The sequence below is a fragment of the Notolepis coatsorum genome (assembly GCF_963971535.1).
Source record: "Notolepis coatsorum genome assembly, chromosome: 4".
Classification (NCBI taxonomy): Eukaryota; Metazoa; Chordata; class Actinopteri; order Aulopiformes; family Paralepididae; genus Notolepis; species Notolepis coatsorum.
The window spans coordinates 200,847,367-200,875,082 of NC_140168.1; the positions used below are offsets into that span (position 1 = coordinate 200,847,367).

At 43.7% G+C, this 27,716-nt stretch overlaps 1 protein-coding gene across 2 annotated transcripts in view; it reads right to left on the minus strand.

Moving 5' to 3' along the window:
* The window catches only part of usp53a (ubiquitin specific peptidase 53a), a 173,235-nt gene that overhangs the window by 75,009 nt on the left and 70,510 nt on the right, over window positions 1–27,716 (minus strand). For both annotated transcript variants that reach the window (XM_084312808.1, XM_084312809.1), the window contains exons 6-8: window positions 23,800–23,882; window positions 21,854–21,938; window positions 17,867–18,013 (exon numbers count right to left, since the gene is read on the minus strand). In XM_084312808.1, the coding sequence (XP_084168934.1) occupies window positions 17,867–18,013; window positions 21,854–21,938; window positions 23,800–23,882 (315 nt within the window). The remainder of the gene's footprint in view (window positions 1–17,866; window positions 18,014–21,853; window positions 21,939–23,799; window positions 23,883–27,716) is intronic.

A 27,716-nucleotide genomic window follows, 5' to 3' on the forward strand; every position in this document is an offset into this window, starting at 1 on the left:
CCTCAAAAACACAACTGGACAAATCTACAGAATGCTTCAAGAAAACAAAATTGAAGATTTAAGCTATATAAAAAATAAATAGGAGAAGGAACTGAAAACAAACATACCAGATACGGAGTGGAATCAAAGCTTTAAAGATATAGTCAGGTTCACTATATACTTTCGTCGGATTTTCTTGGGGATTTGCAATACTATACATTTTTGGAAAGGGAATTGTATAAGGAATCAGAAAATCCATGTTTACATTTGCCCAGATGTCTATAAGGTGGCCATATTGGAATTTCCAAAATGGCCACCGTAAAATGTAGGTTTTGTAATATCTCGGCTTCTAAATGAGCTAGAACATTGATTTGAACTTCTAAACCTACATTTTCAGGATCAAGGAATCCAATGGTGGTAGTTACAAAGCTTCTACATTTTACATTAACCCTTCGATGCATGAGTGGGTCGAAAATTACTGGGAGAAATGCAAAATGCATGATTTCTTTTTAAGTATACAAAAACAAATAGATTTGATTATCTTTCATCAAATAGTCTATAATAAATCATTATCATATATACATGTAAAATATCTATAAATTCAGCAAAAGGCCAATACAAAAGGCCAATACAATTATAATCTGATGCGAGCCCCGCCCTCAAAGGTGCAAGGCCACACCCTATAGCAATGGCCTTGTTCTTCAGACTTCTCTTCAGATATTCTCCTAATATTTGTTGTGGACCACACATAGCCTACTATATGTGTGGTCCACAACTGGGTGAGCTGCATGTCGTCATGGCTTCCCTCAGAGCTCTTGGTGCCTCCATGGAGAATTCGGGTATAGATGATGCCTGGATGGAAGCAGATGTGTATGTTCCTGCCACAACAAGGCAAATCCTGAAATGCACACACTACAAGCGAGCTCTCCATGCCCACATCTACTCATATGTAGCACTCTATGAAATGGCTCTAGAGGAATTCTTCAAGGACAACCCACAACTGAAACGTGTGTGCCTGAAGACAACAGAGGGAGTAGAAGCTGCCTGCTCGGTAGGTATAGACATCAAGGCTGAATCTGTGAAGCAAGTCAACAGCACCCTCATGGAAGCCTTGACCACTGCTGAATTCATCACAGCATTCCAAGAATGGGAGGAACAAAAATCCAGGCATGCAAAGTTCAAGGCCATGATGAGCTACCTACAAACAATCCTGTTCTTCGTAGCAGCAACTCAGAATGCTGACCTTGAACTCCATCTGCAGGCTGGAGAAGCACTGAGCAAGCTGTTCTTTGCAATGGATCGCATCAAGTACAAAAGACTCTGGCCAAGATACATTGCAGACATGCATGACTTGAGGCTCAATCACCCTCAGACCTGGGACGAACTACGGGCAGGTAATATATCAGTCACCAAGAGTGTCATTCCCTTTGTGTCTGTTGGGGCAGACCACGCATGCGAACATCTGAACAAGCTGATGAAGATTCGCTCTGGGATTATTGGCATCTCTAACAATGCCAATGCCAGGCAGAGATTTTTCTTGGTCACACCAGAACTTTCACATCTGTCGAAAGAGTTCAAGAGTCAATTTGACATGGAAGCTGACAGAACCACGCAGCACCATGAGCTTGGGCCAAGTGCAGTCAAGAGGGCACATTGTACAATCGACAAGATCAAGGCAGCCATACTCAGTCATGGAAACCCCTTTACTACTGAAGGTGACAGGCTGCACAATGTAATCACGCATGCCTACATCCCAGATGAGTATGTACCACATATCTTGAATGCTGATGTCACTGGCCAGAAGTTGTATGAAGACTATGTGTCAGTGCGGATCAATGGAGATGTCAGCCTCTGGGCCCCTGTAAAAAAAGAGAACAATAAGATGTTCCTGTCTGGGAACAAGAAGATTACAGTGAAACTCAGAGACAATACTGTGGATTTGAAGGAGACCAAGGACCTGTTTGCAAGGCTGATGGTACTTGCCAGGTCAAACCGAGACATCAACCAGAAAGAGGCCATAGGAAACTATGAATTCACTCCGACACCAAGGGCATTGTTCGCTCCTGATGGAACAATCCTGCCATGCTATGACAAGTCCAAGTTAATCCATCTCCTTGAGAAATTGACAAGAGAAGATATGCCCCATGAAGATCCTCAGCTTCCTCAAGCTCGAAGTACTACCCACCAGGATGCAATGGATAGAGGATTCACAGACCCCACATCTACTGATCAGCCAATTCGAAAGATAGCACTGGTGGATGGCATGGTGCTTGTGCAGAGGCTGAGCACAAAACTAGCCACTGTAGTGACAGTCAAGGATCTGAGTGGCTGCTTCAATGACAGACTGATGTCACTAACACGAGATTATGATGAAATAATCCTTGTATTCGACACATACAGGACAGATTCTCTGAAGAGTGCAACCAGAGATAAACGAAGACAAGGAAAAGCTATCCAATACCAAGTCAGAGATGACACCAACATCAAACACATCCCACTGAGCAGGTTCCTCTCTCATGACCAAACAAAGGCCGATCTGACTGACTATCTTGCAGCCAAAATGCTAGAATACAACAGGGGATCCTCCAAGCTGATCATCACGTCAGCTTCTGGGCACACTAGGAGCAACAAAGACCTACTCTTTGAAGGAAATAACCATGAAGAAGCAGACACACTGCTGATCCACCAAGCTGTGCTGGCAACACACCGGAACCCAGCTGATGCAGAGTTGATGTTCTTCTCACCAGATACAGACGTTCTAGTGCTAGTCACAGCAAACTATGATCTCTTGCTGAAGAACACATTGATTTCGATGGCCTCTGGTGTTGTGCAGATTGAACCACTGTGGCGCGCTCTAGGAAAAGAAAGAGCAAAGGCTTTGCCAGCTTTCCATGCATTCACTGGGGCCGACAACACAGGGAGGTTCTCCCGTATAGGCAAGGCAACCTGGCTGCAGATCTATCTCAAAGCAGATGAAGACATTATCAATGGTTTTCAGATGCTTTTGGATGAAGCAGAAGTGACAGAAGGAATGCTGTCCACACTGGCTTCCTTTGTATGTGCAGCCTACTCACCCAAGGGTATCAACATCAAGACAATCCCTGAACTGTGATGGCATCTCTTCTGTAAACACAGGGCAGAGAGTGACAAGCTCCCTCCAACACATGGAGCTCTGAAGCAGCATATCTTGAGGGTCCATGTACAAACCAGGGTATGGGCACAGGCAGCCATTGCTCTGCAAGATCCGCAGCTGGACCCCCTGCACAATGGGTACTTCCAAGATTCAGATGGCATGAAGCCAACAACCAGAGAGGTCCTCCCAGCCCCGAAGGCCATCATTGAGATGGTCCAATGCAGATGTAAAACGAACTGTTCTTCTGGAAGATGTTCCTGCAGAGCTAAAGACTTAGCCTGTACTGACATGTGTCAGTACAGTAGCCAGTGCCAGAATGACGATGATTCCTATGCCGTGATGGATGAAAGTGATGATGATGGTGTATAGATGTGTATACATTCACATAATCTATCACATAATAGTCTAATGAAGAAGGTTACTTCTTTTCTGTGGTCATGATACTGAAGTTGATGTCAGTTGCCAATCCGTTAATGTCAATTATCTGTTAAGTCCTCAATAAAAGTTATGTTAACATGCACTTTGGTGAGTTCTACCTCATTTTTGTTGGCACCATTGGATTCATTGACCCTGAAAATGTGGGTTTAGCAGTTCAAATCAATGTTCTAGCTCATTTAGAAGCCGAAATATTACAAAACCTACATTTTCGGTGGCCATTTTGAAAATTCACCCGGGCAAATGGAAACATGGATTTTCTGAATCCTTATACAATATCCTTTCCAAAAATGTATAGTATTGCAAATCCCCAAGAAAATCCGACGAAAGTATAAAGTGAACATTTCGACCCACTCATGCATCGAAGGGTTAATGTAAAATGTAGAAGCTTTGTAACTACCACCATTGGTTTCCTTGATCCTGAAAATGTAGGTTTAGAAGTTAAAATCAATGTTCTAGCTCATTTAGAAGCCGAGATATTACAAAACCTACATTTTATGGTGGCCATTTTGGAAATTCCAATATGGCCGCCTTATAGACATCTGGGCAAATGTAAACATGGATTTTCTGATTCCTTATACAATTCCCTTTCCAAAAATGTATAGTTTTGCTAATCCCCAAAAAAGTCCAACGAAAGTTTAAATCACTTTATAATGAACCTGACTAATATCTTCCATTACATAAAATCACCCTTTTGGCAGGAGTATGCTTGGAAAATAAATATGAGGTACTTTAGAACACCATCGAGTATGTCCAAATTCGCACAAAATGATCCCGGCTGCTGGAGGGAGTGTGGGGAGAAGAATGCTGACCATACACATATTTTCTTCACATGTAAAAAAAAATACAAATCTACTGGTCAGATATTTTAGACATAATGGAACAGATGTTCGAGAAAATGGGTATAGAAAAACATGATATACTGTTAGGAACACGCCCCAAAAACCTACAAAAAAAAGAATTATACCTTTTTTTATTTTGAGAGCTGCAGCACTTAGACAAATAACAAGAGCTTGGAAAAAACTTGAACCCCCGAAAGTAAACAAATGGTTAGAAACTGTAGAGGACATATAGTATGGAAAAGGTAACCTCCAAAATCAATAAGAATGAAAATATGCTGGGAAAAAGATGGGGTCTCTTTAAACTATGGAGGGGTACTAGATGACAGACAGATCAGTCTTTGAGGAAGATTTTAAGTAACATGAAACAGTGAAGTCTCAATCTACTGCTCAATTGTTGGGGAGCACCCCTTTGGCCTACAGCTACACCTACAATGAAAATTCAAGCCTTTTTACTTATTATTATTATTATTATTATTATTATTATTATTATTATTATTATTATTATTATTATTATTATTATATTTTTTTTTTTTTTTGCTTTTTTTTCTTTTTTTTTTTATTATTTCATTTTTAATTTATTTGCTATTATTACTGTTGTTATTTTTCTTGTATATGTAAGTGGGGACGAGTAGGGATGGATATTAGATGTATACCAGTCCAGGATCTATACTGCTGCTCACCCCTTTGTTTGTGTTTATGTCTCTTGTTTTTTGTATGGGTGATGGGTTAAAAAAAAAAAAAAAGTGTCAAGATTTAAAATATGCGTATGTACATTTGTGTGTGTATGTACGTATGTAAGTATGGATATGTGCAGTTATGTATGTGGGTACACATACTATACCTAAATGTAAAATGACTTTCTTTGACACAATAAAGTATAAAAAAAATAAAAACGTGTATGTGCATTGTCAGGGATAGAACGAAAAGTCCAAGACTTATTTCCATCGTTGTCCCTGTTGTTTCCAAGTTCAAGTGGCGCGTTGGCGTCTGTTTGAAGTGCATTGAGCATTCTTAGTGAATAGACTAAAGTGCATTAATAGTAGTAATCATGGGTCATAAAAAAAATGCATTAAGAGCATTAATCATGGTTCATTGTTGCATTAAAAGCAATAATAATTGTTTGTATAGAGACAATAATCATGGTTCAACAGATGTACTTTTGATTGATTGAGTGAACATTTTATTAACAGATTGCAGAATGGGTACAATACAGTACAGCTCAATACACACAATTGTTAAGGGGATGCAGACCAGAGAAAGACTTTCATCTTGTTTACATCAGGGTCCCCCATTTTCAATTAATCATAACATATATGACATACAGATAGACAGTACTGTTACATCTAGACATTTATGACATACCAGATCTACAAATATATAGTACTGTTTGTGAGTACAAAAATAGACTAAAAGAGAGTATGGTATATACATTTGAGGGGGAAGAAACTGTACATTGGAGGTTGGGTAGGTGGGGTGGGGGGGGGGGGGCGTTGGGTAGGCGGGGTGGGGGGGGGGGGGAATGTACATTGAAGGTGGTTGGGTGGGTGGGGGTGGGTAAGCGGGGTGGGGGGGAACTGTACATTGGAGGGGGTTGGGTTTGTGCAAATCAAAAGATAAATTTGTGTACGGTATGAAGCACAATCTCAGGAGGCTCATACAATGTACATCTCAAATAAAACAAAACTTGGAACTCAAGCTCGACCCTCTTTCCTTGATCAACAAGGGGTGGCAACGGTTGTGATTGGATGATCAAGAAAGGAGGGCGGGGCTTGGCGATCAAGTAAATTCCAAAACAGGCAAGTAACATAAACATGAATTGTAAATACGCAGTACAATATTAGGAGATATTATTGAGGCCAGTAGGGATGGGTACCTTTCACATTTGAACCGATGCCGGTACCTGTGAATCGATACCGGTACCCAACGGTACCTTTTTTCTGTACTTTAGTCTCAAGAAATGTAATTTACCTACCTCAGTCGTGAAAAAAAATCAAAACTTCAAATAACTACAATTTCGACAGTTTTTGGCTTGCCATTGCTCCGACTGCTTTGTTGTTGAATCAAGTCAAATCCTAGGTAAGCATATATTGTGCGTGTCGGTACCCATCCCTAGAGGCCAGACAACAGAACACGGTCTCCTCCACACGCACACACACACACAATTATTCAATGGCGTCTCCACTAGTAAGTGGGCGGGGCAGGGAGTGATGTTGATAGGCAGGGAAATCAGTTAGTCCATCTGTTGTTTACAGATTAAGCTCTGAGGGGAATGAACTGCCCATTGATCCGACAATCAACACAAATAGGGGGCCGGCTGTAATCAGAGCCTGTCATACTGTAATCAGAGCCTGTCATACTGTAGCAGAGCCTGTCAGAGAGGACCGCTTGGCCAGAGAAGACTGTTTGGCCAGAGAAGACCGTTTGGCCAGAGAAGACTGTTTGGCCAGAGAAGACCGCTTGGCCAGAGAATGTCGTTTGGCCAGAGAGGACCGCTTGGCCAGAGAGTATCGTTTGGCCAGACAAGACCGCTTGGCCAGAGAGGACCGCTTGGCCAGAGAGTATCGCTTGGCCAGAGAGTATCGCTTGGCCGCGGTGCGCCAAAGGATTCCTTGCAAGTGTATTCAAACATTTTAAATGTCTTCGATATTATATTAAAACATTTATTGTAAGTGCATGTAAGTCTGTGACTTAAGCCATGCAACTGACCCAAGTTCAAGTTCAAGTTCAAGTTCTTTAATAGTTGTCATACAGAAGTACAGAATACTTTCATACAAAATGCTTCTTACTGTTACGCTCCAGAGACTGTGCTAGACAAGATAGTATCAAATAACATAATAACATAATATAGCATGAATTTAGAAGAAGAAAATGAGGTCACAGTGTTCGGTATAGACATATGTACAATGTTCTGAGTTACCATATAATATACAATACACAATACTATGCAGTGTACTAATGTACAGTACTATCTAGTGCAAAGCAGAAATGGGATGAGGTACAATTTTAGGTACAATTTACAGTAAGGTGTACGAGTTGTAGTGCAATCCTTCATCCATAAATATAAAGTGTGGGGAGTGGGTGCTACAGTGTGTTTGTTTAAAGTGGGTGTGTGCTATAAAGTGTGTGGAGTGGGTGCTACAGTGTGTTTGTTTAAAGTGAGTGTGTGCGTGTGGATGTGTGTGCTATGTGCGTTTGGTGGTTGTTGTTGTGTAGTGTTCATTCATTGTTCGTTTAGCAGCCTGATGGCCTGGGGATAGAAGCTACTTCTGAGTCTTTCTGTGCTCGCCTTGAGACTCCGGTATCGCTTGCCTGACCGCAGCAGTTCAAAGAGGCAGTTGTTCGGGTGACTGGAGTCTTTAATGATTCTCTTAGCCTTGCCCTTGCAACGCTTGTAGTAAATGTTCTGGAGGGTGGGGAGCCCCCCTCCAATTGTGCGTTCGGCTGCACGTGTCACTCTTTGTAGTCTGCTTCGGTCTTTTGCAGTGCTATTCCCAAACCAGGAGGTGATGTTGCCGGTCAAGATGCTCTCTATTGTACATGAGTAGAAGTTCTTAAGGATCTTCTGGCTGACTTGGAACTTCCTTAGGCGCCTGAGGAAGTAGAGGCGTTGTCGTGCCTTCTTCACAACACTGTCAATGTGTGTGGTCCATGTCAAGTCCTCGGATATGTAGGCTCCGAGGTACTTAAAGCTGTTGACTCTCTCAACCGGTGCCCCGTCGATGCTGAGGGGGCTGTAGTCCTTGACCCCCGACCTCCTGAAGTCCACAATCATCTCCTTTGTTTTGCTGACGTTCAGGGAGAGGCTGTTTTCCTGGCACCATCCCGCCAGGACCTTGACCTCTTCCAGGTAGGCCCTCTCGTCGTTGGCAGAGATCAGGCCCACCACCACTGTGTCGTCAGCAAATTTGATGATTGTATTGCTACTCCGCTGAGCCACACAGTCGTGTGTGTACAGGGAGTAGAGGAGGGGACTCAGAACACAGCCCTGGGGGGCCCCTATGTTGAGGGTGATGGATGAGGAGGTGCAGTTGCCTGCTCTCACCACCTGGGGTCTGCCAGTCAGGAAGTCCAAGACCCACTGGCAGAGGTCATAGCCCAAGCCCAGGTCCCTGAGCTTGGCTATGAGTATGGAGGGGACTATGGTATTGAATGCCGAGCTGTAGTCGATGAATAGCATTCTCACATAGTTCCCCTGCCTCTTGTCCAGGTGTGATGCTGCTGTGTGCAGCACATGGGATATGGCGTCCTCCGTGGACCTGTTGGGGCGGTATGCAAATTGCAGGGGGTCCATGTTGATGGGGAGGGAGGAGCAGATGTAGCCCTTTACTAGCTTCTCAAAGCACTTCATGGCTATGGAGGTGAGAGCTACAGGGCGGTAGTCGTTGAGGCAAGCAGGCTTGGATTTTTTGGGTACAGGGATAATAGTGGACTTCTTCAGGCAGGTGGGGATGACAGCCTGTTCTAAGGACAGGTTAAATATGTCAGTGAATACTGGGGCCAGTTGGTCGGCACAGACTTTTAGGACGCGGCCGGGGATGCCGTCCGGACCTGCTGCCTTCCTGATATTCACTTTTTTAAAGGTCCGCCTCACCTCATGCTCTGTTACCCTGAACACTGCGCCTCCATCAGCAGCCGACCCCCCCCCCCCCCATTGCCGAGGCTTGTGAGCTGGTGTTATTACCAGCATCAAACCTCGCATAGAAGGTATTGAGGTCGTTTGCTAAGGAGATGTCACTGTTCAGTTTGAGGGAGGCGCCTTTGTAGTCTGTCATCGTTTTGAGCCCCTGCCACATAGCTCTAGAGTCAGCTTGTTCAAACTGGAGTTCAATTTTATCCCTGTAGCGCCGTTTGGCCTCTGACACTGTCCTCCTTACGTTGTGTCGCGCCACCTTGTGGTCATTCATGTTGCCTGCCACTAGGCCGTCATTGTATGCTTTGGTGCGCTCTCTCAGAGCTTCACGGACGGATTTGTCTACCCAGGGTTTTTGATTTGGGTAAACTTTCATTTTGGTAGTGGGGATTGTTTCTTTCACCCTAGTACAAACATAGTCCAGCACTGTCTCCGTGTAGGCATTAATGTTATCTGTGTCGCGGAACACAATCCAGTCTGTGTGGTGAAACACTGACCGGATCGTCTCTTCTGACGTCAGATCCCATTTCTGCACCTCTCGCGAGACTACGGGAGTACTTTTAATTCTCTGTTTGTACTTTGGTGAAAGAAAAATTGACGCGTGATCTGATTTACCAAAGCCACTATCAGAATGAGCCTTGTAGCCACCTTTAAATTGCGTGTAACAGTGATCTAGGATGTTACCGCCTCTGGTGTTGCAAGTCACATGCTGATAGAAGTCGGGCAATACCTTTCTCAGATTGGCGCTATTGAAATCTCCCAGTACTAAAATGGCGGCGTTAACGTTAGCCACTTGTATTCTATTTACCTCGTCGTGTAGTCTGGAGAGCGCAACCTTGTTGCTGGCTTGCGGTGGAATATACACTCCGATCAGGACGATCGCCGTTAACTCCCTCGGGAGGAAGAAAGGACGACACTTGATGGTTATATATTCCAGTTCTGGGGAGCAGTGGTTGGATAATTCCTTCACGTTCGTTGGATCACTCCAATTTTTGTTAAACATGAAGGCAATACCTCCTCCACGTTGTTTACCGGACTCTGATGACCTATCTTTGCGATGGATAAAGAAGTGATCCGCTGGTTGAATTGCGTGATCTGGAACCTCCGGTGTGAGCCATGTTTCGGTGAAGCAAAGGACATTGCAGTCCCTAACGTCTCTTTGATATTGAATCCTTGCTCGGATGTCATCCAGTTTATTGTCTATTGATTGTACATTGGCTAGCAATATACTGGGCAGTGGTGTGCGGTGGCGTCTGGATCTCAGCCTGTTTCGGATCCCAGCCCTCTTTCCTCGTCGTCTTTTCCTGGGCTCTGGGAACAAAGGGTCTGGTCCTAATCTCCGGAGAATTTCTTCAGGCCATTGATGTGGTTCGGAAAGCTGATCCAGCGAGTAATCCAGTTGGTAAGTTTCCCGTAATCCAATGTCTATGAGTGACTGACGGTCATATACATTAAATGCACCAACAGTTGGTACGCACAAAACTCTAAAAACTATAAATATTAACAAAAGTAAACACAGTCTCGACGGAGCGAACAGAGAGGCAGCCGGTCGGAGCGGCGCCATCATCATAGTAGTTTAGTTTAGCAAGATAAGATATTCCTTTATTGATCCCCTTAGGGAAATTTGGGTGTCATAGCAACATGGGGGAGGGGGGGAATATAGGCAATCAGATTTTATCTGAATTTAAAAATATGAAAATAAAAATAAATCGTGAATTAACGTGTTAACGTTCAATTAAAAGTTGAAGGGGCAAAAAAATTAACGCTAAAGCTCGATTCAAAGCATTTCAACGACAATGACCCCCCCCCCCCCCCCTCCCCCCGAACAATATGATATGATATAAATCAACGAATCCCCAATGAAGCTCCGGCAGGTCTGAAGGGAGGAGGGGAGGCTGTGAAGCGGTCACTTGTTTCCTGAACAGCCGGTTCCCTCTTTCCCTCTTTCTCCCTCCCTCTCTCCCTCCCTCCCTCTCCCTCCCTCGTCCCAGACAATGGATTCCAAGGGCTCAGGGGTGGGGCTGAGCTTCCTTTAACACCCAATAAAGTCACATGAGAAGCGCCCAATGAATCGAGGCCTTTGAGGGTCGGTGGTGGTGGACTAATCTTAGTGATGGAATGCTTTCGAAACCCAGCGAGAGGCGCGAGGAGGGGGGCTCTGTCAAATAAAGGGTCTGTATTCTTCAACGGACCCCGTTACATAATGTGTTGAGAACTTATAGCGGAGGTCACCCTCGTTTGAAAAGGGTCGACTTCTTTTTTTCCCCTGTAAACACTATGAACTCATTTGACCCAAGCTACTGTGGGAATATTACAGTCAATGAAATGTTCTTTTTGTTGCACGCTATATTGTTTCTTTGTATGTGGCGTTTTCTGCTGTACATACTTGGTATTAGGGGTGTAACGATGCGACCTCACAACGATTAAATCAAAATCAAATCAAATTTATTTATAAGGCCCGACAACACACGTTAATATCCCCATGGGCCGTACAAGTCTTCTTTAAACAAGTCAAGAAGAAAACATAACAATAAGTCAAGAACAGAACAAGAACACCATAAGGTCCAACAAATTTAAAATAAATGCAAATAAATGAAAGAATGCAAGCACTCCCAGACATACCCCACGCGAAGGTAAGGAAAAACTCACTAAAACCTAACAATAGGGAAAAATGCTCCACAGGCAGTGTGGAGGAGAGAAACCTTAGAAGGGCCATTCAAGGGGGGATCTCCCTTCTTAGATGTCGGTGATAGTAGTGTTGCAGACTAACAGTTGGTAAGCATGCACTCAAGTGTGTAGTGAAACACAGATGAGTGCATGCAATAGCAACTGAACATTTTAAAAAATTTAAGATAGAGCTGATAGCGATAGCAACTGAACATTTTGAAAGATTGAAGATAGAGCTGATAGCGAATCTATTTGAGGCACAGGGGCGGCGCAAAGAGGGATTAAATTCGATTCTTCAGGCAACGATTCAATGCATCATGAAATATTTTCATTTGACCACGATTTGATTCGATTCGCTTAATTTTCTATCAGTTAACAGTGGCAATACTGTATCGATACAGGGACGCCAAGTATCGATATTTAATTATTCATAAAAAATTTACAATAATTTAAATTTTAAATTTTTTGTAAGGAAGTTGCATTGTTCATTTCAATACCTGTAATAGTACAGTAGTCCACACACACACACACACGTGCATTCAGTTAAGTTGGAATATGACTGTAATACAAACAGTTCAGTTTGTCAGGTACAGATTACAGTGTTTACATCTGTCTGCTTGAGAAAATACCATGTTCTGCAATAAAAATTATTGAATTGAGATGAACAGACTGAACTTTATTTTATTAGATAAAACATGTTGACAGTTTTACTTTGCAGTTGAAAAAAGGTAATAAATTAAATGTGATGAAAATAAAATAAAAGTTTTCACAATACTCAGCGTATCGCGATATATTTAGTATCGCGATACTATCGTATCGTGACGCAAGTATCGCGATAGTCTCTGGCGATTCCCACCCCTAATAATTATACAATTAAAACCACAAAACCAGAGTATATTATACAATTAAAACCACAAAACCACAGTATATTATACAATTAAAACCAGAAAACACGATGCTCTAGTTTAGTTACACTCAGTATAAAAACACCAGGCTCTAGTTTAACTTTACACTCAGTTTCAAAACACTCAAAACACTGTGTTCTAGTTTATTTACACTCAGTTTCAAAACACTCAAAACACTGTGTTCTAGTTTATTTACACTCAGTTTCAAAACACTCAAAACACTGTGTTCTAGTTCAGGGGTTCCCAAAGTGGAATCATCTGAAAAATCTTTTTGTTTTTGTTTTATGCAGTCAGGCCACTGAACTTAGAAGCAGGCCAGGCCAGTGTTTCTAGTTGCAGCAGCGCAATAATTAGATAACCTAGGTGGGGAACAACCAGGAGATCACTGCAACTCACACAAGTTGGAGAACTATCTCTCTCTCTCTCTTGCTCTCACACACAAACAAAGGGAGCCGCATGTGATTGGTGGAGGCGGGACCCTTACAAAAAACTGTGGTTGCTAATCATTGACACATGCTAGCCTGTAATAATCCCCCCCAGAAAAATCGACTTTGCATTTGATATACCGGTATTGCAAATATATGCCATCACACACACTGGCATTTAAAGGGTTAGAATTATAAAATGAATATGTGGTGTTATGATCAGGGCTGAAGTTGAATAAAAGATTGTATTTTTTTCAATCTGACATTACAAAAAAACAGAAAATCCATCAAAATCAGTGTTGTTGCTAATCATACATTATGCTAGCCTGTTTTTTAACAATAATTTGTGATGCCATCACAAACACTGGCATTTAAAGGGTACAAATAAAAAAAATGCCTGCACCAGAATGCAGGAAATGTAGTCTTTGTAACAAAAAAAATTCCTGGTGGGGGATCCCAGACCCCCTGCTTAAAAAGTGGCCTGACTGGGGCTATATTTTGCACTATATTTCCTGGCCTGAATGATTTCCCCAGTCCGGCCCTGGTTAAAAGCCTCCAATGCTTATTAGTGTGTGTGCGTTTGAACGTTTGCATGTTTCAACCATACATTTCCATTTCTAAACAAATTAAAAATTAAAAAATTAAAATTATAATTTTTTTTTACCTCATAATAGTGGGGGTCGCGGCTCTCTGACACCGTTATTTGGGGGTCGCGGCCTGAAAAGTTTGGGAACCCCTGTTCTAGTTGAGTTACACTCAGTTTCAAAACACTCAAAACACCAGGCTCTAGTTTAGTTACACTGAAAACACATGGCAACAACAAAAACAGTGACTTCTTTCAACACACAGACGCTTATCTCAGTCACGTTTTATATCCTTCCAAGTACACACACACACACATTATTATCTCAGTCACGCCTCAACTGTCAATCCCTCAAGTGGACCCTTGTTCAAACACACACCCAGTGCTTCTTTCTCTTTGACCAGCTGACCTGGAGCCAGCAGGGGCTTTTCAACAGGCTGACCTGGGCCCAGCAGGGGCTTTTTGACAGGCTGACCTGGGGCCAGTAAGAGCTCGTTGACAGGCTGACCTGGGGCCAGTAAGAGGCTTTTTGACAGGCTGACCTGGGGCCAGTAAGAGGCTTTTTGACAGGCTGACCTGGGGCCAGTAAGAGGCTTTTTGACAGGCTGACCTGGGGCCAGTAAGGGTCTTTTTGCTCAGCGGTTCGAGGGCCAACTGGGTATTTGGGCACCAGGCTGCTTACGCAACGGCCCCAGACTTACAGAGGAATAAATCCCCACTTTTTACTTTCCCACATTATGCTCCACGCAGGGGAGGAAACTAACTTTTTGGCTTACCAGCCAACTGGCGAGTATCTGATTTTTTTTACCAGCCAAACAGATTTTTTACCAGACAAAAAAAATCGCTAATTGTGATAATTACTTCTTTGTATGTCTTCGTCTAAATAGATTTTCAATCATAGTAAAATAATCACACCGTGTCTCTACTCTTTAAAATATGTATTAGCATAAAACATTAATCTCTACTCTTCACAATATTAGCATAAAACATATTAACATGAAAGAGGTATCTATTCTGGACTGGGTTGGGCTGAACTGGGCAGTGAAAGATGCTGGGTTGGACTGGGTTGGGCAGTGAAAGAAAAAAACCGAAGTATGTTGTGAAGTGTATAGATAGATGTGAAATATATAGATGTAGCAGTAGTCTATCTGTATGTCATATGTTATGATGAATTGAAAATGCCGTACTGTATTGTACCCATCCTGCAATCTGTTAATAAAGTTTTCAATCAATCAAGTTAACTTTGAACCTCGGTTGTCAAGCCTCGTCAATGTTGTGTATGCATCTGGGTAGGCACACTGTGCCTTTAAGACAGCACGGTGGTCTTACGACAGTACCGTCAAGTGTTGTGATAACGTCAGTTGGGTTGGTGTGCTGTTGTACACAGTGCACTGGTTGAGCTTAGCTAGCCCCTTTCGTGACTGCGATGTGCAAGCCAGGGGCTTTTGAGCATGAAATAAAATGTCTAACCTTACGTCGTAGTCCGGTGCTTTTTTGGAAACATTATAGTCATAACAGATACACCTAGCTGGCTGCTTTGAGCACACGGGGCTAACGTTAGCTAGCAAGCAGCTATCGCTAAAACTAGAAGCTAACCACTGTATACATTTCCAGTAGACTAACATTACACCTCTGTGATTTAAATGTGTCCTTAGTAACTTATACTCGAGGGTTGTACTAGGGTAGGATGCAGTTCCCCGTTGGTCAGTCTGTCTGTTTTCCATCTTCTGCTGTGTTTAACGTTATCCGTTTGAGAGTGCTCCTGATGGCTAGCCTAGTAACGCAGGACTTTTATCATTATATGTCCGCGGGTTGGCCAGTACTGCGCAAACTTTTATTAAACATTATATGTCCGCGGGTGGTCTTGTGCAGTGCTCTCGTGGCACTGTCAACTAAAGCGAGCACTCAGAAGACGCGCACCGTTTGCCAGTGCAGTGATTGCAGAATGTTTTTTTTTTTGTATACTCGCCAGACTGGCGAGTGGTCTTCATGAATCACTCGCCAAACGTAAAAAATACTCGCATTTGGCGAGTAAAGTGGCCTAATTTCCTCCCCTGGCTCCACGGCACCAAAACAACCTGACCTCACTGTAGCGGGGAGAGGAAACAGCCGTTGTGAAACCCTGGTGTCAACAAACACACTGTATGCCAGCGGCTACCAATCACAGTGGGGCGAGCAGGTCTGGGAGGAGGGCCCGGCTCGGAAGCTCAGCCAATCACAGTGGGGCGAGCAGGTCTGTGAGAAGGGCCCCGGCTCGGAAGCTCAGCCAATCACAGTGGGGCGAGCAGGTCTGGGAGAAGGGCCCCGGCTCGGAATCTCTACCAATCACAGTGGGGCGAGCAGGTCTGGGAGGAGGGCCCGGCTCGGAAGCGCAGCCAATCACAGTGGGGCGAGCAGGTCTGGGAGAAGGGCCCCGGCTCGGAAGCTCAGCCAATCACAGTGGGGCGAAGCAGGTCAGGTCTGGGAGGAGGGCCCCGGCTCAGAAGCTCTACCAATCACAGTGGGGCGAGCAGGTCTGGGAGGAGGGCCTGGCTCGGAGGCTCAGCCAATCACAGTGGGGTGAGCAGGTCTGGGAGGAGGGCCCGGGTCGGAAGCTCAGCCAATCCGGGGTGGAGGTGTCGGAAGCTTATTTCCTTCCACTCGAAAGGAAGGGTTCAAGGTTCACATTTTGTGTCCCATTTTGTTTTGGTACATTCGGCGCTCTCGTGACTTTAAATCTTAAAAAAACGGATTACTCGCAATGTCATTGAGTCTTTGCATGAGCCTTATTTTAATCTCGTAAAAAATTGTTCTTTCAACAAACAACAAAGTTCTTAAAACCTCAAAATCAGAACTGCAATAGCTGCTTTTCACGGACAAGATAGAAACAAGAATACTGCGGTAATTTTCACACAAAGTTCCTTTGAAATGAATCAGGAGTGAAATTGTTACTTTAGTTTTTATTGGTTTGGTCATGTGTCACGTTGCCTACTGACAAACAAACAAAACGTTCTAAACAAAGCCACCATGTGATCACTCGATACAGCTTTTAATTGGACATCGTTTCGAATCCTAACGAACATAGTATCTGAACATAAACCTTATTGTTATCTCTCCACTTTTGCTTGCACAGATGTTGTAAAAAAATACTACCATTATTTACGTGTTCCAATTAACTGTTAATAATAATAATAATAATAATAATAATAATAATAATAATAATGGATTGGATTTATATAGCGCTCTTTGTGACACTCCAGTAACCCCAGAGCACTTACAGAGTCCATTATTCGTTCATACACAGTCATACCGGTGGTGGTAAACTACAATTGCAGCCAGAGCTGCCCTGAGGCAGACTCACGGAAGCGTGGCGAATAATCATCGCCTACGGCCCCTCCGACCACCACCAACATTCATTCACATGCATACACATGTTGGTGATTGATTAGGTGTGGGGTAATTAGGTGCGCTGCGGTCCCCTGAATTATGCATGCAGGGCAGCCTCTTTATTTAGTATCATGACATTGTGAAAATAATAACTTTGTATGATGACAAAATTGCACACTTGGAGATATGTAGCATCATGGGGACATGGGGAAATCTGTCCAATCAGCTTCATTACATGGCAGACTGAGACCACTTCAAACAGCTGAAACAGGGTGCGGTTGTTGGTGCAAACCCGAGTTGGATTACCGTGGCGACACCCCTGCTAACAAACCAAACCAGGAGGGGGAGGGGGGGAGAAATGTGCGCTCATCACAACATTAAGGCCACTCCCATTGCCACGCCCCCTCTTAGCCAACTGGTATGAACACACACAAACACACTTGACCTCCATCCCCGATTTCAGCCTCCTAGGGTGAAACCTGAGGCTGCTAGAGGGAGATGTTTGTGGACCAATCGACCGAGTTGTGGAGCTGCTCAAAGCACTCCCCACAATGTAGGGTGGAAATTGCATCCTTCACCACCACTGTGTGAGCACCCAACCTTGGTCTACGCAGGTTCAATAGCTGCCATACACTGGCACCAGGCACACATCACACTACACAATGGCTGAACGGCTCAGGAGACAGGGATTGATATCAGCCAATTAAGGGGAAGGGATGATTAGGTGGCCTTGATGTCAGAGACCTGATTGGGAATTTGGCCAGGAACCTGGGGGAACCCCCTACTCTTTGCGATAGGCGTCCTGGGTTCTTTAACGACCGAGATTCAGTCAGGACCGTGTGGACTATAAGGACAGAATGGAAGTTGTGTGAACGGTTAGTGACATCAACATGCTGCTTACCCCAGAGAGGCTGAGGTGAGGCCCCAGAGAGCGGATCACATCCTCCGTGAGGTCTGACTGCTCGGAGTCCCAGACGAAACCAATGGTAACGATCTCTGGAGAGTTCATGAGCACCCGCCTGATCCTGATCCTCTGCCCACAGTTACTCTGAGAGAGGGGGAGCGAGAGAGAGAGAGAGAGAGAGAGAGAGAGAGAGAGAGAGAGAGAGAGAGAGAGAGAGAGAGAGAGAGAGAATGGGCCAGAGAGAGATGAGAGAGGGAAATAAAGAGACACAGACAGAGAGAAAGAATGAGAATGAGAGAGAGAAATAATGAAAGAAAGAATGAACAAATTAATGAAGGAATGAAAGAAAGAATGTTGTCAATTTGATGTTGATCCATTAAAACAAATTGTTGTGGTTGAACTATAAGGACTTACTGGACAGTTGATTGGTTGGACTATGAGGACTTACTGGACAGTTGATTGGTTGGACTATAAAGACGTACAGGACAGTTGTGAGGTCTCTATAAAGACTAACTGGACAGTTGTGAGGTCTCTATAAAGACTAACTGGACAGTTGCACAGGTCTCTATAAAGACTAACTGGACAGTTGCACAGGTCTCTATAAAGACTAACAGGACAGTTGTGAGGTCTCTATAAAGACTTACTGGACAGTTACGAGGTCTCTATAAAGACTAACTGGACAGTTGTGAGGTCTCTATAAAGACTTACTGGACAGTTACGAGGTCTCTATAAAGACTAACTGGACAGTTGTACAGGTCTCTATAAAGACTAACAGGACAGTTGTGCAGGTCTTTATAAAGACTTAATGGACAGTTGCGCAGGTCTCTATAAAGACTTACTGGACAGTTGTGAGGTCTCTCTAAAGACTTACTGGACAGTTGTGAGGTCTCTATAAAGACTAACAGGACAGTTGTGAGGTCTCTGTAAAGACTTACAGGACAGTTGTGAGGTCTCTATAAAGACTAACAGGACAGTTGTGAGGTCTCTATAAAGACTTACTGGACAGTTGTGAGGTCTCTCTAAAGAATTACTGGACAGTTGTGAGGTCTCTATAAAGACTAACTGGACAGTTGTGAGGTCTCTATAAAGACTTACTGGACAGTTGTGAGGTCTCTATAAAGACTTACTGGACAGTTGTGAGGTCTCTATAAAGACTAACTGGACAGTTGCACAGGTATCTATAAAGACTTACTGGACAGTTGTGAGGTCTCTATAAAGACTTACTGGACAGTTGTGAGGTCTCTATAAAGACTAACTGGACAGTTGTGAGGTCTCTGTAAAGACTTACAGGACAGTTGTGAGGTCTCTATAAAGACTAACAGGACAGTTGTGAGGTCTCTATAAAGACTTACTGGACAGTTGTGAGGTCTCTATAAAGACTTACTGGACAGTTGTGAGGTCTCTATAAAGACTTGCAGGACAGTTGTGATGTCTCTGTAAAGACTTACAGGACAGTTGTGAGGTCTCTGTAAAGACTTACAGGACAGTTGTGAGGTCTCTATAAAGACTTACAGGACAGTTGTGAGGTCTCTGTAAAGACTTACAGGACAGTTGTGAGGTCTCTATAAAGACTAACAGGACAGTTGTGAGGTCTCTATAAAGACTTACTGGACAGTTGTGAGGTCTCTATAAAGACTTACTGGACAGTTGTGAGGTCTCTATAAAGACTTGCAGGACAGTTGTGATGTCTCTGTAAAGACTTGCAGGACAGTTGTGAGGTCTCTATAAAGACTTACTGGACAGTTGTGAGGTCTCTATAAAGACTTGCAGGACAGTTGTGATGTCTCTGTAAAGACTTGCAGGACAGTTGTGAGGTCTCTATAAAGACTTACTGGACAGTTGTGAGGTCTCTATAAAGACTAACTGGACAGTTGCACAGGTATCTATAAAGACTTACTGGACAGTTGTGAGGTCTCTCTAAAGACTTACTGGACAGTTGTGAGGTCTCTATAAAGACTTACTGGACAGTTGTGAGGTCTCTATAAAGACTTACTGGACAGTTGTGAGGTCTCTATAAAGACTAACTGGACAGTTGCACAGGTATCTATAAAGACTTACTGGACAGTTGTGAGGTCTCTCTAAAGAATTACTGGACAGTTGTGAGGTCTCTATAAAGACTAACTGGACAGTTGTGAGGTCTCTATAAAGACTTACTGGACAGTTGTGAGGTCTCTATAAAGACTTACTGGACAGTTGTGAGGTCTCTATAAAGACTAACTGGACAGTTGCACAGGTATCTATAAAGACTTACTGGACAGTTGTGAGGTCTCTATAAAGACTTACTGGACAGTTGTGAGGTCTCTATAAAGACTAACTGGACAGTTGTGAGGTCTCTGTAAAGACTTACAGGACAGTTGTGAGGTCTCTATAAAGACTTACAGGACAGTTGTGAGGTCTCTGTAAAGACTTACAGGACAGTTGTGAGGTCTCTATAAAGACTAACAGGACAGTTGTGAGGTCTCTATAAAGACTTACTGGACAGTTGTGAGGTCTCTATAAAGACTTACTGGACAGTTGTGAGGTCTCTATAAAGACTTGCAGGACAGTTGTGATGTCTCTGTAAAGACTTGCAGGACAGTTGTGAGGTCTCTATAAAGACTTACTGGACAGTTGTGAGGTCTCTATAAAGACTTGCAGGACAGTTGTGATGTCTCTGTAAAGACTTGCAGGACAGTTGTGAGGTCTCTATAAAGACTTACTGGACAGTTGTGAGGTCTCTATAAAGACTAACTGGACAGTTGCACAGGTATCTATAAAGACTTACTGGACAGTTGTGAGGTCTCTCTAAAGACTTACTGGACAGTTGTGAGGTCTCTATAAAGACTTACTGGACAGTTGTGAGGTCTCTATAAAGACTTACTGGACAGTTGTGAGGTCTCTATAAAGACTAACTGGACAGTTGCACAGGTATCTATAAAGACTTACTGGACAGTTGTGAGGTCTCTCTAAAGAATTACTGGACAGTTGTGAGGTCTCTATAAAGACTAACTGGACAGTTGTGAGGTCTCTATAAAGACTTACTGGACAGTTGTGAGGTCTCTATAAAGACTTACTGGACAGTTGTGAGGTCTCTATAAAGACTAACTGGACAGTTGCACAGGTATCTATAAAGACTTACTGGACAGTTGTGAGGTCTCTATAAAGACTTACTGGACAGTTGTGAGGTCTCTATAAAGACTAACTGGACAGTTGTGAGGTCTCTGTAAAGACTTACAGGACAGTTGTGAGGTCTCTATAAAGACTAACAGGACAGTTGTGAGGTCTCTATAAAGACTTACTGGACAGTTGTGAGGTCTCTATAAAGACTTACTGGACAGTTGTGAGGTCTCTATAAAGACTTGCAGGACAGTTGTGATGTCTCTGTAAAGACTTACAGGACAGTTGTGAGGTCTCTGTAAAGACTTACAGGACAGTTGTGAGGTCTCTATAAAGACTTACAGGACAGTTGTGAGGTCTCTGTAAAGACTTACAGGACAGTTGTGAGGTCTCTATAAAGACTAACAGGACAGTTGTGAGGTCTCTATAAAGACTTACTGGACAGTTGTGAGGTCTCTATAAAGACTTACTGGACAGTTGTGAGGTCTCTATAAAGACTTGCAGGACAGTTGTGATGTCTCTGTAAAGACTTACTGGACAGTTGTGAGGTCTCTCTAAAGACTTACTGGACAGTTGTGAGGTCTCTCTAAAGACTTACTGGACAGTTGTGAGGTCTCTATAAATACTTGCAGGACAGTTGTGAGGTCTCTATAAAGACTTGCAGGACAGTTGTGAGGTCTCTGTAAAGACTTGCAGGACAGTTGTGATGTCTCTATAAAGACTTACTGGACAGTTGTGAGGTCTCTCTAAAGACTTACTGGACAGTTGTGAGGTCTCTGTAAAGACTTACTGGACAGTTGTGATGTCTCTATAAAGACCAACTGGACAGTTGCACAGGTCTCTATAAAGACTAACTGGACAGTTGCACAGGTCTCTATAAAGACTTACTGGACAGTTGCGCAGGTCTCCCGTGCTGCTCGCTGCTTGTAACAGCTCCCCAAACATTTCGTCTCTTCTCTGATACACCTGTTGGCTGGTGACCCGACAAACACGTTAGATATTGTTAAAAGAAGTGTATAATAAAATAAACAAGAAGAAAAAGATGAGGAGGGGAAGGGTAGAAAAGAGAGGTACATTGACCATGGAGTAGTAAATGGTAAATGGTGCATTTATATTGCAGCTTTTATCCAAAAGCTTTACCATTTGATCCTCACATTCACCCATTCACTCACACATTCACACACCGACGGCGGAGGCAAGGTGCCGACCTGCTCATCGGGCAGGTCGTTCAGACAGCATCCAGCCAAGTCTAGCAGTGTGTAACTCCACTACCTCCACTACCTCATGTGTACCTCCACTACCTCATGTGTACCTCCACTACCGCATGTGTACCTCCACTACCGCATGTGTACCTCCACTACCTCATGTGTACCTCCACTACCTCATGTGTACCTCCACTACCGCATGTGTACCTCCACTACCTCATGTGTACCTCCACTACCTCATGTGTACCTCCATTACCTCCACTACCTCATGTGTACCTCCATTACCTCCACTACCTCATGTGTACCTCCACTACCTCATGTGTACCTCCACTACCTCATGTGTACCTCCATTACCTCCACTACCTCATGTGTACCTCCATTACCTCCACTACCTCATGTGTACCTCCACTACCTCATGTGTACCTCCACTACCTCATGTGTACCTCCACTACCTCATGTGTACATCCACTACCTCATGTGTACCTCCACTACCTCATGTGTACCTCCATTACCTCCACTACCTCATGTGTACCTCCATTACCTCCACTACCTCATGTGTACATCCACTACCTCATGTGTACCTCCACTACCTCATGTGTACCTCCACTACCTCATGTGTACCTCCACTACCTCATGTGTACCTCCACTACCTCATGTGTACCTCCATTACATCCACTACCTCATGTGTACCTCCACTACCTCATGTGTACCTCCATTACATCCACTACCTCATGTGTACCTCCACTACCTCATGTGTACCTCCACTACCTCCACTACCTCATGTGTACCTCCACTACCTCATGTGTACCTCCACTACCTCATGTGTACCTCCATTACCTCCACTACCTCATGTGTACCTCCACTATAGGGCTGCACAATTAATTGAAAAAATTATCTCATAGACCCATTGATTGAATTGAAACAATTCTCATAGACCTATGCAATGTCATTTATAAATTATGACGATTTGTTTTGATTTAAAAAAAAACATTATTTTATTTTGTTTACTATTTAAAAAAAATATATTTAATTTCTTCTTTTAATTTGTATTGGTTTGTACTACCGGGTAGTCCGGTAGAGAGAGAGAGAGGGAGAGGAGGAAATGGGAGACAGAGCAGGGGAAGACATTCGACAAAGGACGCCGGGTCCGGGAGTCGAACCCGGGTCGGTCGTTTTCGCGACGCAGCGCGTTACATGGTGTGCTACTAGAGCGCCCCTGTTCTTTACTTTTTACTTAACTTTTTTAAATGACGATTCTGACTCGAGTTATTTTGTATGTTACCAGATACTTTTAAGTTTAAGTCAAGCACTTTCATATATGTTACCGGTATGTTTAAGTTTAAGTCAAGCACTTTGATATATGTTATGTTGTCTGAGTTATGTAAGTTATAAATTATTTTATTGAAAAAAACAAGAATCATGTGAGAGAATCCGTGATCTCAATTCTTAAGAGAGGAAAATCGTGATTCACATTTTAGCAAGAATCGTGCTGCAGCCCTACTCCACTACCTCATGTGTACCTCTCGGCTGCCTTCGCTCCTCTACATTGGAAATTAATTGAAAGCTGCCGCGCTGCTAGACTTGGCTGGAGGAGGTCGGGACGAGTCTCGCTCAAGAGACATGTCTTACCAGAGAGCCGTGATGGAGACATAGTGGACCAGCTCAGTGAACGGCAGGGGGTCAGACGATGCTCCACAACTACGACACACAGACTGCAGGAAGAAGAGAGAGAGAGAGAGAGAGAGAGAGAGAGAGAGAGAGAGAGAGAGAGAGAGAGAGAGAGAGAGAGAGAGGGGGGGGGGGGGAGAAAGGAGAGATGAGGAGAGAGAGAGAGGGAGAAAGAAAGAGAGAGGGAAAAATAGAGAGGGAGAGAGAGAGTGTAGAGAAAGGAGAGAGAGAGAGAAAGAGAGAGAGGGTAGAGCACAGAGAGCAAACCCAACACGAGGGTGTTATCGAGGCGCCACTTTAGCCAAGTACTAATTATCACACTGGCATATCATTTTGGAAACAGGGCGGCTGTTACGTGCCCCCGTGGGGAGACGCAACACTAGGCCACAGACAGGATAGGTGAGGGTGCAGTGACACAAAACACCGGAGACAGATTGTAAAATAACAATATTTATTTTACAAATAAGGATCAGCAACACAGAGAGCAAAGAGGACCTACCAGTGAGCACCAAATAATATCAAAATGAAACAAAAGCCCCCCCCCCCTTTACAGGCGCGGACGCCCCAAAGTACAGGAGGTGGTGCTCACTCTAAGCTGGTGTCTTTAACAGTAGTTCTCCTACGTGATGCAGAATGTAGACCCAGGGTATCTTTCTGCCCTCAATGTCCCTGTGTGCGAAACAAAAGATTAATAACAAGAACACAATCACCATAGGCTGGGTGACAAACAGATATACAAAGGATTAGTACAGAAATGTACAACAACACAAAAAGATACAATGCTATATAGACCAAAGGCCCAAATAACTAGAGCTTTGACCAGCTCTCACACACAATGAGCTCACACAGAGCTTTGACTAGCTCTCACACACAATGAGCTCACACAGAGCTTTGATTAGCTCTCACACACAATGAGCTCCAATTAAGCTGTTACCCGCTCTGACACAAATGTACCCTAAGAGCCTCAGCTCTATTACCAAAAGCCACAAAAGAGCATGTGTAACAAAGAGTGTGTACAAAGACACCAAGAGCTCTACTTTACCACATCAATGAACCAGAGAGCTCTACCTACAAAAGCACCAACACACTAGAGCCATAGTTACCACCAACACAGACCAAACGAACCAGGGAGCTAACTAACACTGAAACACAAAGGGTATTATGAAGGGAGTGGATGTTGATTGTGGGACGAGTCTCAGCTGCCGCTGCACCGGGGTGAGTGGGTGATTGACCAGCTGCTGCTGCAACTGGGAACCTGGGGATATGTAGACACAAGAGGGAGACAAGACAACAACAAACAAAACATGCCTATATACACAACAGATTACATACATTACTCCCATATATATATACATAAGGACACAGTCCGTAACAGCGGCAACCAGAGATAGTTGCCCCGCCCCCCTCCGGGCCCTCCGGGCGCGTGTATCTTTTCCGCAACGGAATTCGGTTTCCGGGTTCCTCTGATTGGCCGCGACCCCCACGTGACCCGCCCCCCTATCCACCGCTCTGCTCTGCCGCTGCCGCTCGTGGCAGAGCGAGCGGCCGCGGACTTGCTCGCTTCCTCAATTTATACGCATGAAAGTATTGACTGAATGAATGAATGAATGAATGAATGAATGAATGAATGAATGAATGAATGAATGAATGAATGAATGAATGAATGAAAACTTTATTTAACAGATTGCAGAATGGGTACAATACAGTACGGCTCAATACACACAATTGTTAAGGGGATGCAGACCTGAGAAAGACGTTTGTCTTGTTTACATCAGGGTCCCCCATTTTCAATTCATATAGAACGACTACGCCGTAACAAATCATTAAAAAAAGATACCGTTAACTGGAATATGTTGTGCCTTTACACATATGTTGGATTATGTAATTGGTTTGTCATGAAAAACAAATTAAAAAAAATCGCGATTTACCCGCTGGCTACAAAAACACACAGTGACTGCATGTAGTCACTGTGTGTTGATGTTGTAGCCACCTCCTCAGAGGCAGGAATACTAAGCTCCCCCTTAAGCTCCAGGAGAGAGGGGAGAGGCTGAAAACCCGCAGTTCTTGCCCGACTGATGGGAGCCGAATCCCCGGATCCGATAATACCCCCAAAACATGGAGGTCCCGAATGCATGTAAGTATTGATTGCGCCGTAACAAATCATTAAAAAAATATACCGTTAACTGGAATATGTTGTGCCTTTACACATATGTTGGATTATGTAATTGGTTTGTCATGACAAACAAATAAAATATCGCATCGCCGGCTGTCTCTGGCTTGCTCCAGCGGACACCAGAGCTCAGCCCGCGGCGAGAATGTGCTACCGCGAGCGGCATCGCTGAGCTCTGGCTCTGACTACATGCAGTCACTGAGTGTTGTTGTAGCCAGCGGGTAAATCGCAATTTTTTTATTTGTTTGTCATGACAAACGTCTTTCTCAGGTCTGCATCCCCTTAACAATTGTGTGTATGCGGCAGCGGCAGAGCGGTGGATAGGGGGGCGGGTCACGTGGGGGTCGCGGCCAATCAGAGGAACCTGGACACCGAATTCCGTTGCGGAAAGGATACACGCCTCCCGGGCCCCACTGAACAAACTGTGAAGGGAGATGACGGTATGGAGCACGGATCAGATATGGTGCCAACCGTAGTCATGGTGACGGTATGGTGGGCTCTGGCATCACTGGCGTGATGTTAAAGGACAGGCATGGATTTACACAAAAATAGAGCTTTTTTTGTTCATTTTTTTTTTTTTCAATACCTTCGACACCAATACCTTTTTCAAAATATGTTACGATTGTCTTTTCACCACAAAAATGTTAATTGCAGAAGGAACAATGGGAATTGTATAGACTAATAGAAAAGGTGCACTATGACATCTCTGATTAAATCAGAATGTAAATTGTATTTTTAATAACGTAAAATATTGCCAATGATAATACGATGATACTAATAATAAAATTATAAATAATAAAGTCTTGTGCAGGTCCTGGTCTATACTGTAGGTATTGAAACAGTCACCAGCGGAGTGTTCTATGCTATTCTTTATCTTGGCAGATGTAATGACTGATAGATCATGTGTCCAACGGAATCTCTGAAGTCATCAATCTGTTATTGACCGGACACAGCCCAGCCTGTGTGTGTGTGTGTGTGTGTGTGTGTGTGTGTGTGTGTGTGTGTGTGTGTGTGTGTGGGGGGGGGGCCTGGACAATCCAATAGTACTGGGATAGGGTGCTCGAAAGTTGGACTGCAACAAGATAAGAGTCGGTATCGTCTTTGGGATGGTTCCTTAACACATTGGATGCCACGGGCGCTTTTTATCGTTAGTTCATGACGACCTTTGAGTGCCCCCGACGCTATATAGCATCTGTTTGCCTTTTTATTTTAATTTTTTGGCGATTTGAATTCATATTTCATCAATCGAGCCTCGGGTTAGTGCTGCAGAGTCTCTGAGCTCAATTGGGAAGATACCGCCCCCTATCGTCTCTCCCTGTGTAACTGCACCCCATTACTTTAGAGTGATGCAGGGGGAGTGGTCAGTTTGCTCATTTTACCTTTATGTCAAGCCAACTGAAGAGACCAAGTGATCGCCGGCCCTCAGAACAGCGACGATTACCGTACTTTTCGGACTATAAGCCGCGGCTTTTTTCCCCATTTTTCGACCCTGCGGCTTATATAACGGTGCAGCTTATATGTGGACCAAACCCGAAAATGTAAAAATCTTGCTTTTTTTACTGCATTGAAATGTTATTTATCTGTTCCCTTATTTGCTCAACTTAATACAACTTGTAAATGAGTTAATTCTTGTTATTTGTCCGACAGTATTGTGTCCCAATGCTGGTGGAAAGACTACAAACGAGAAGCTGGGTGTGGTCTGTGCGGG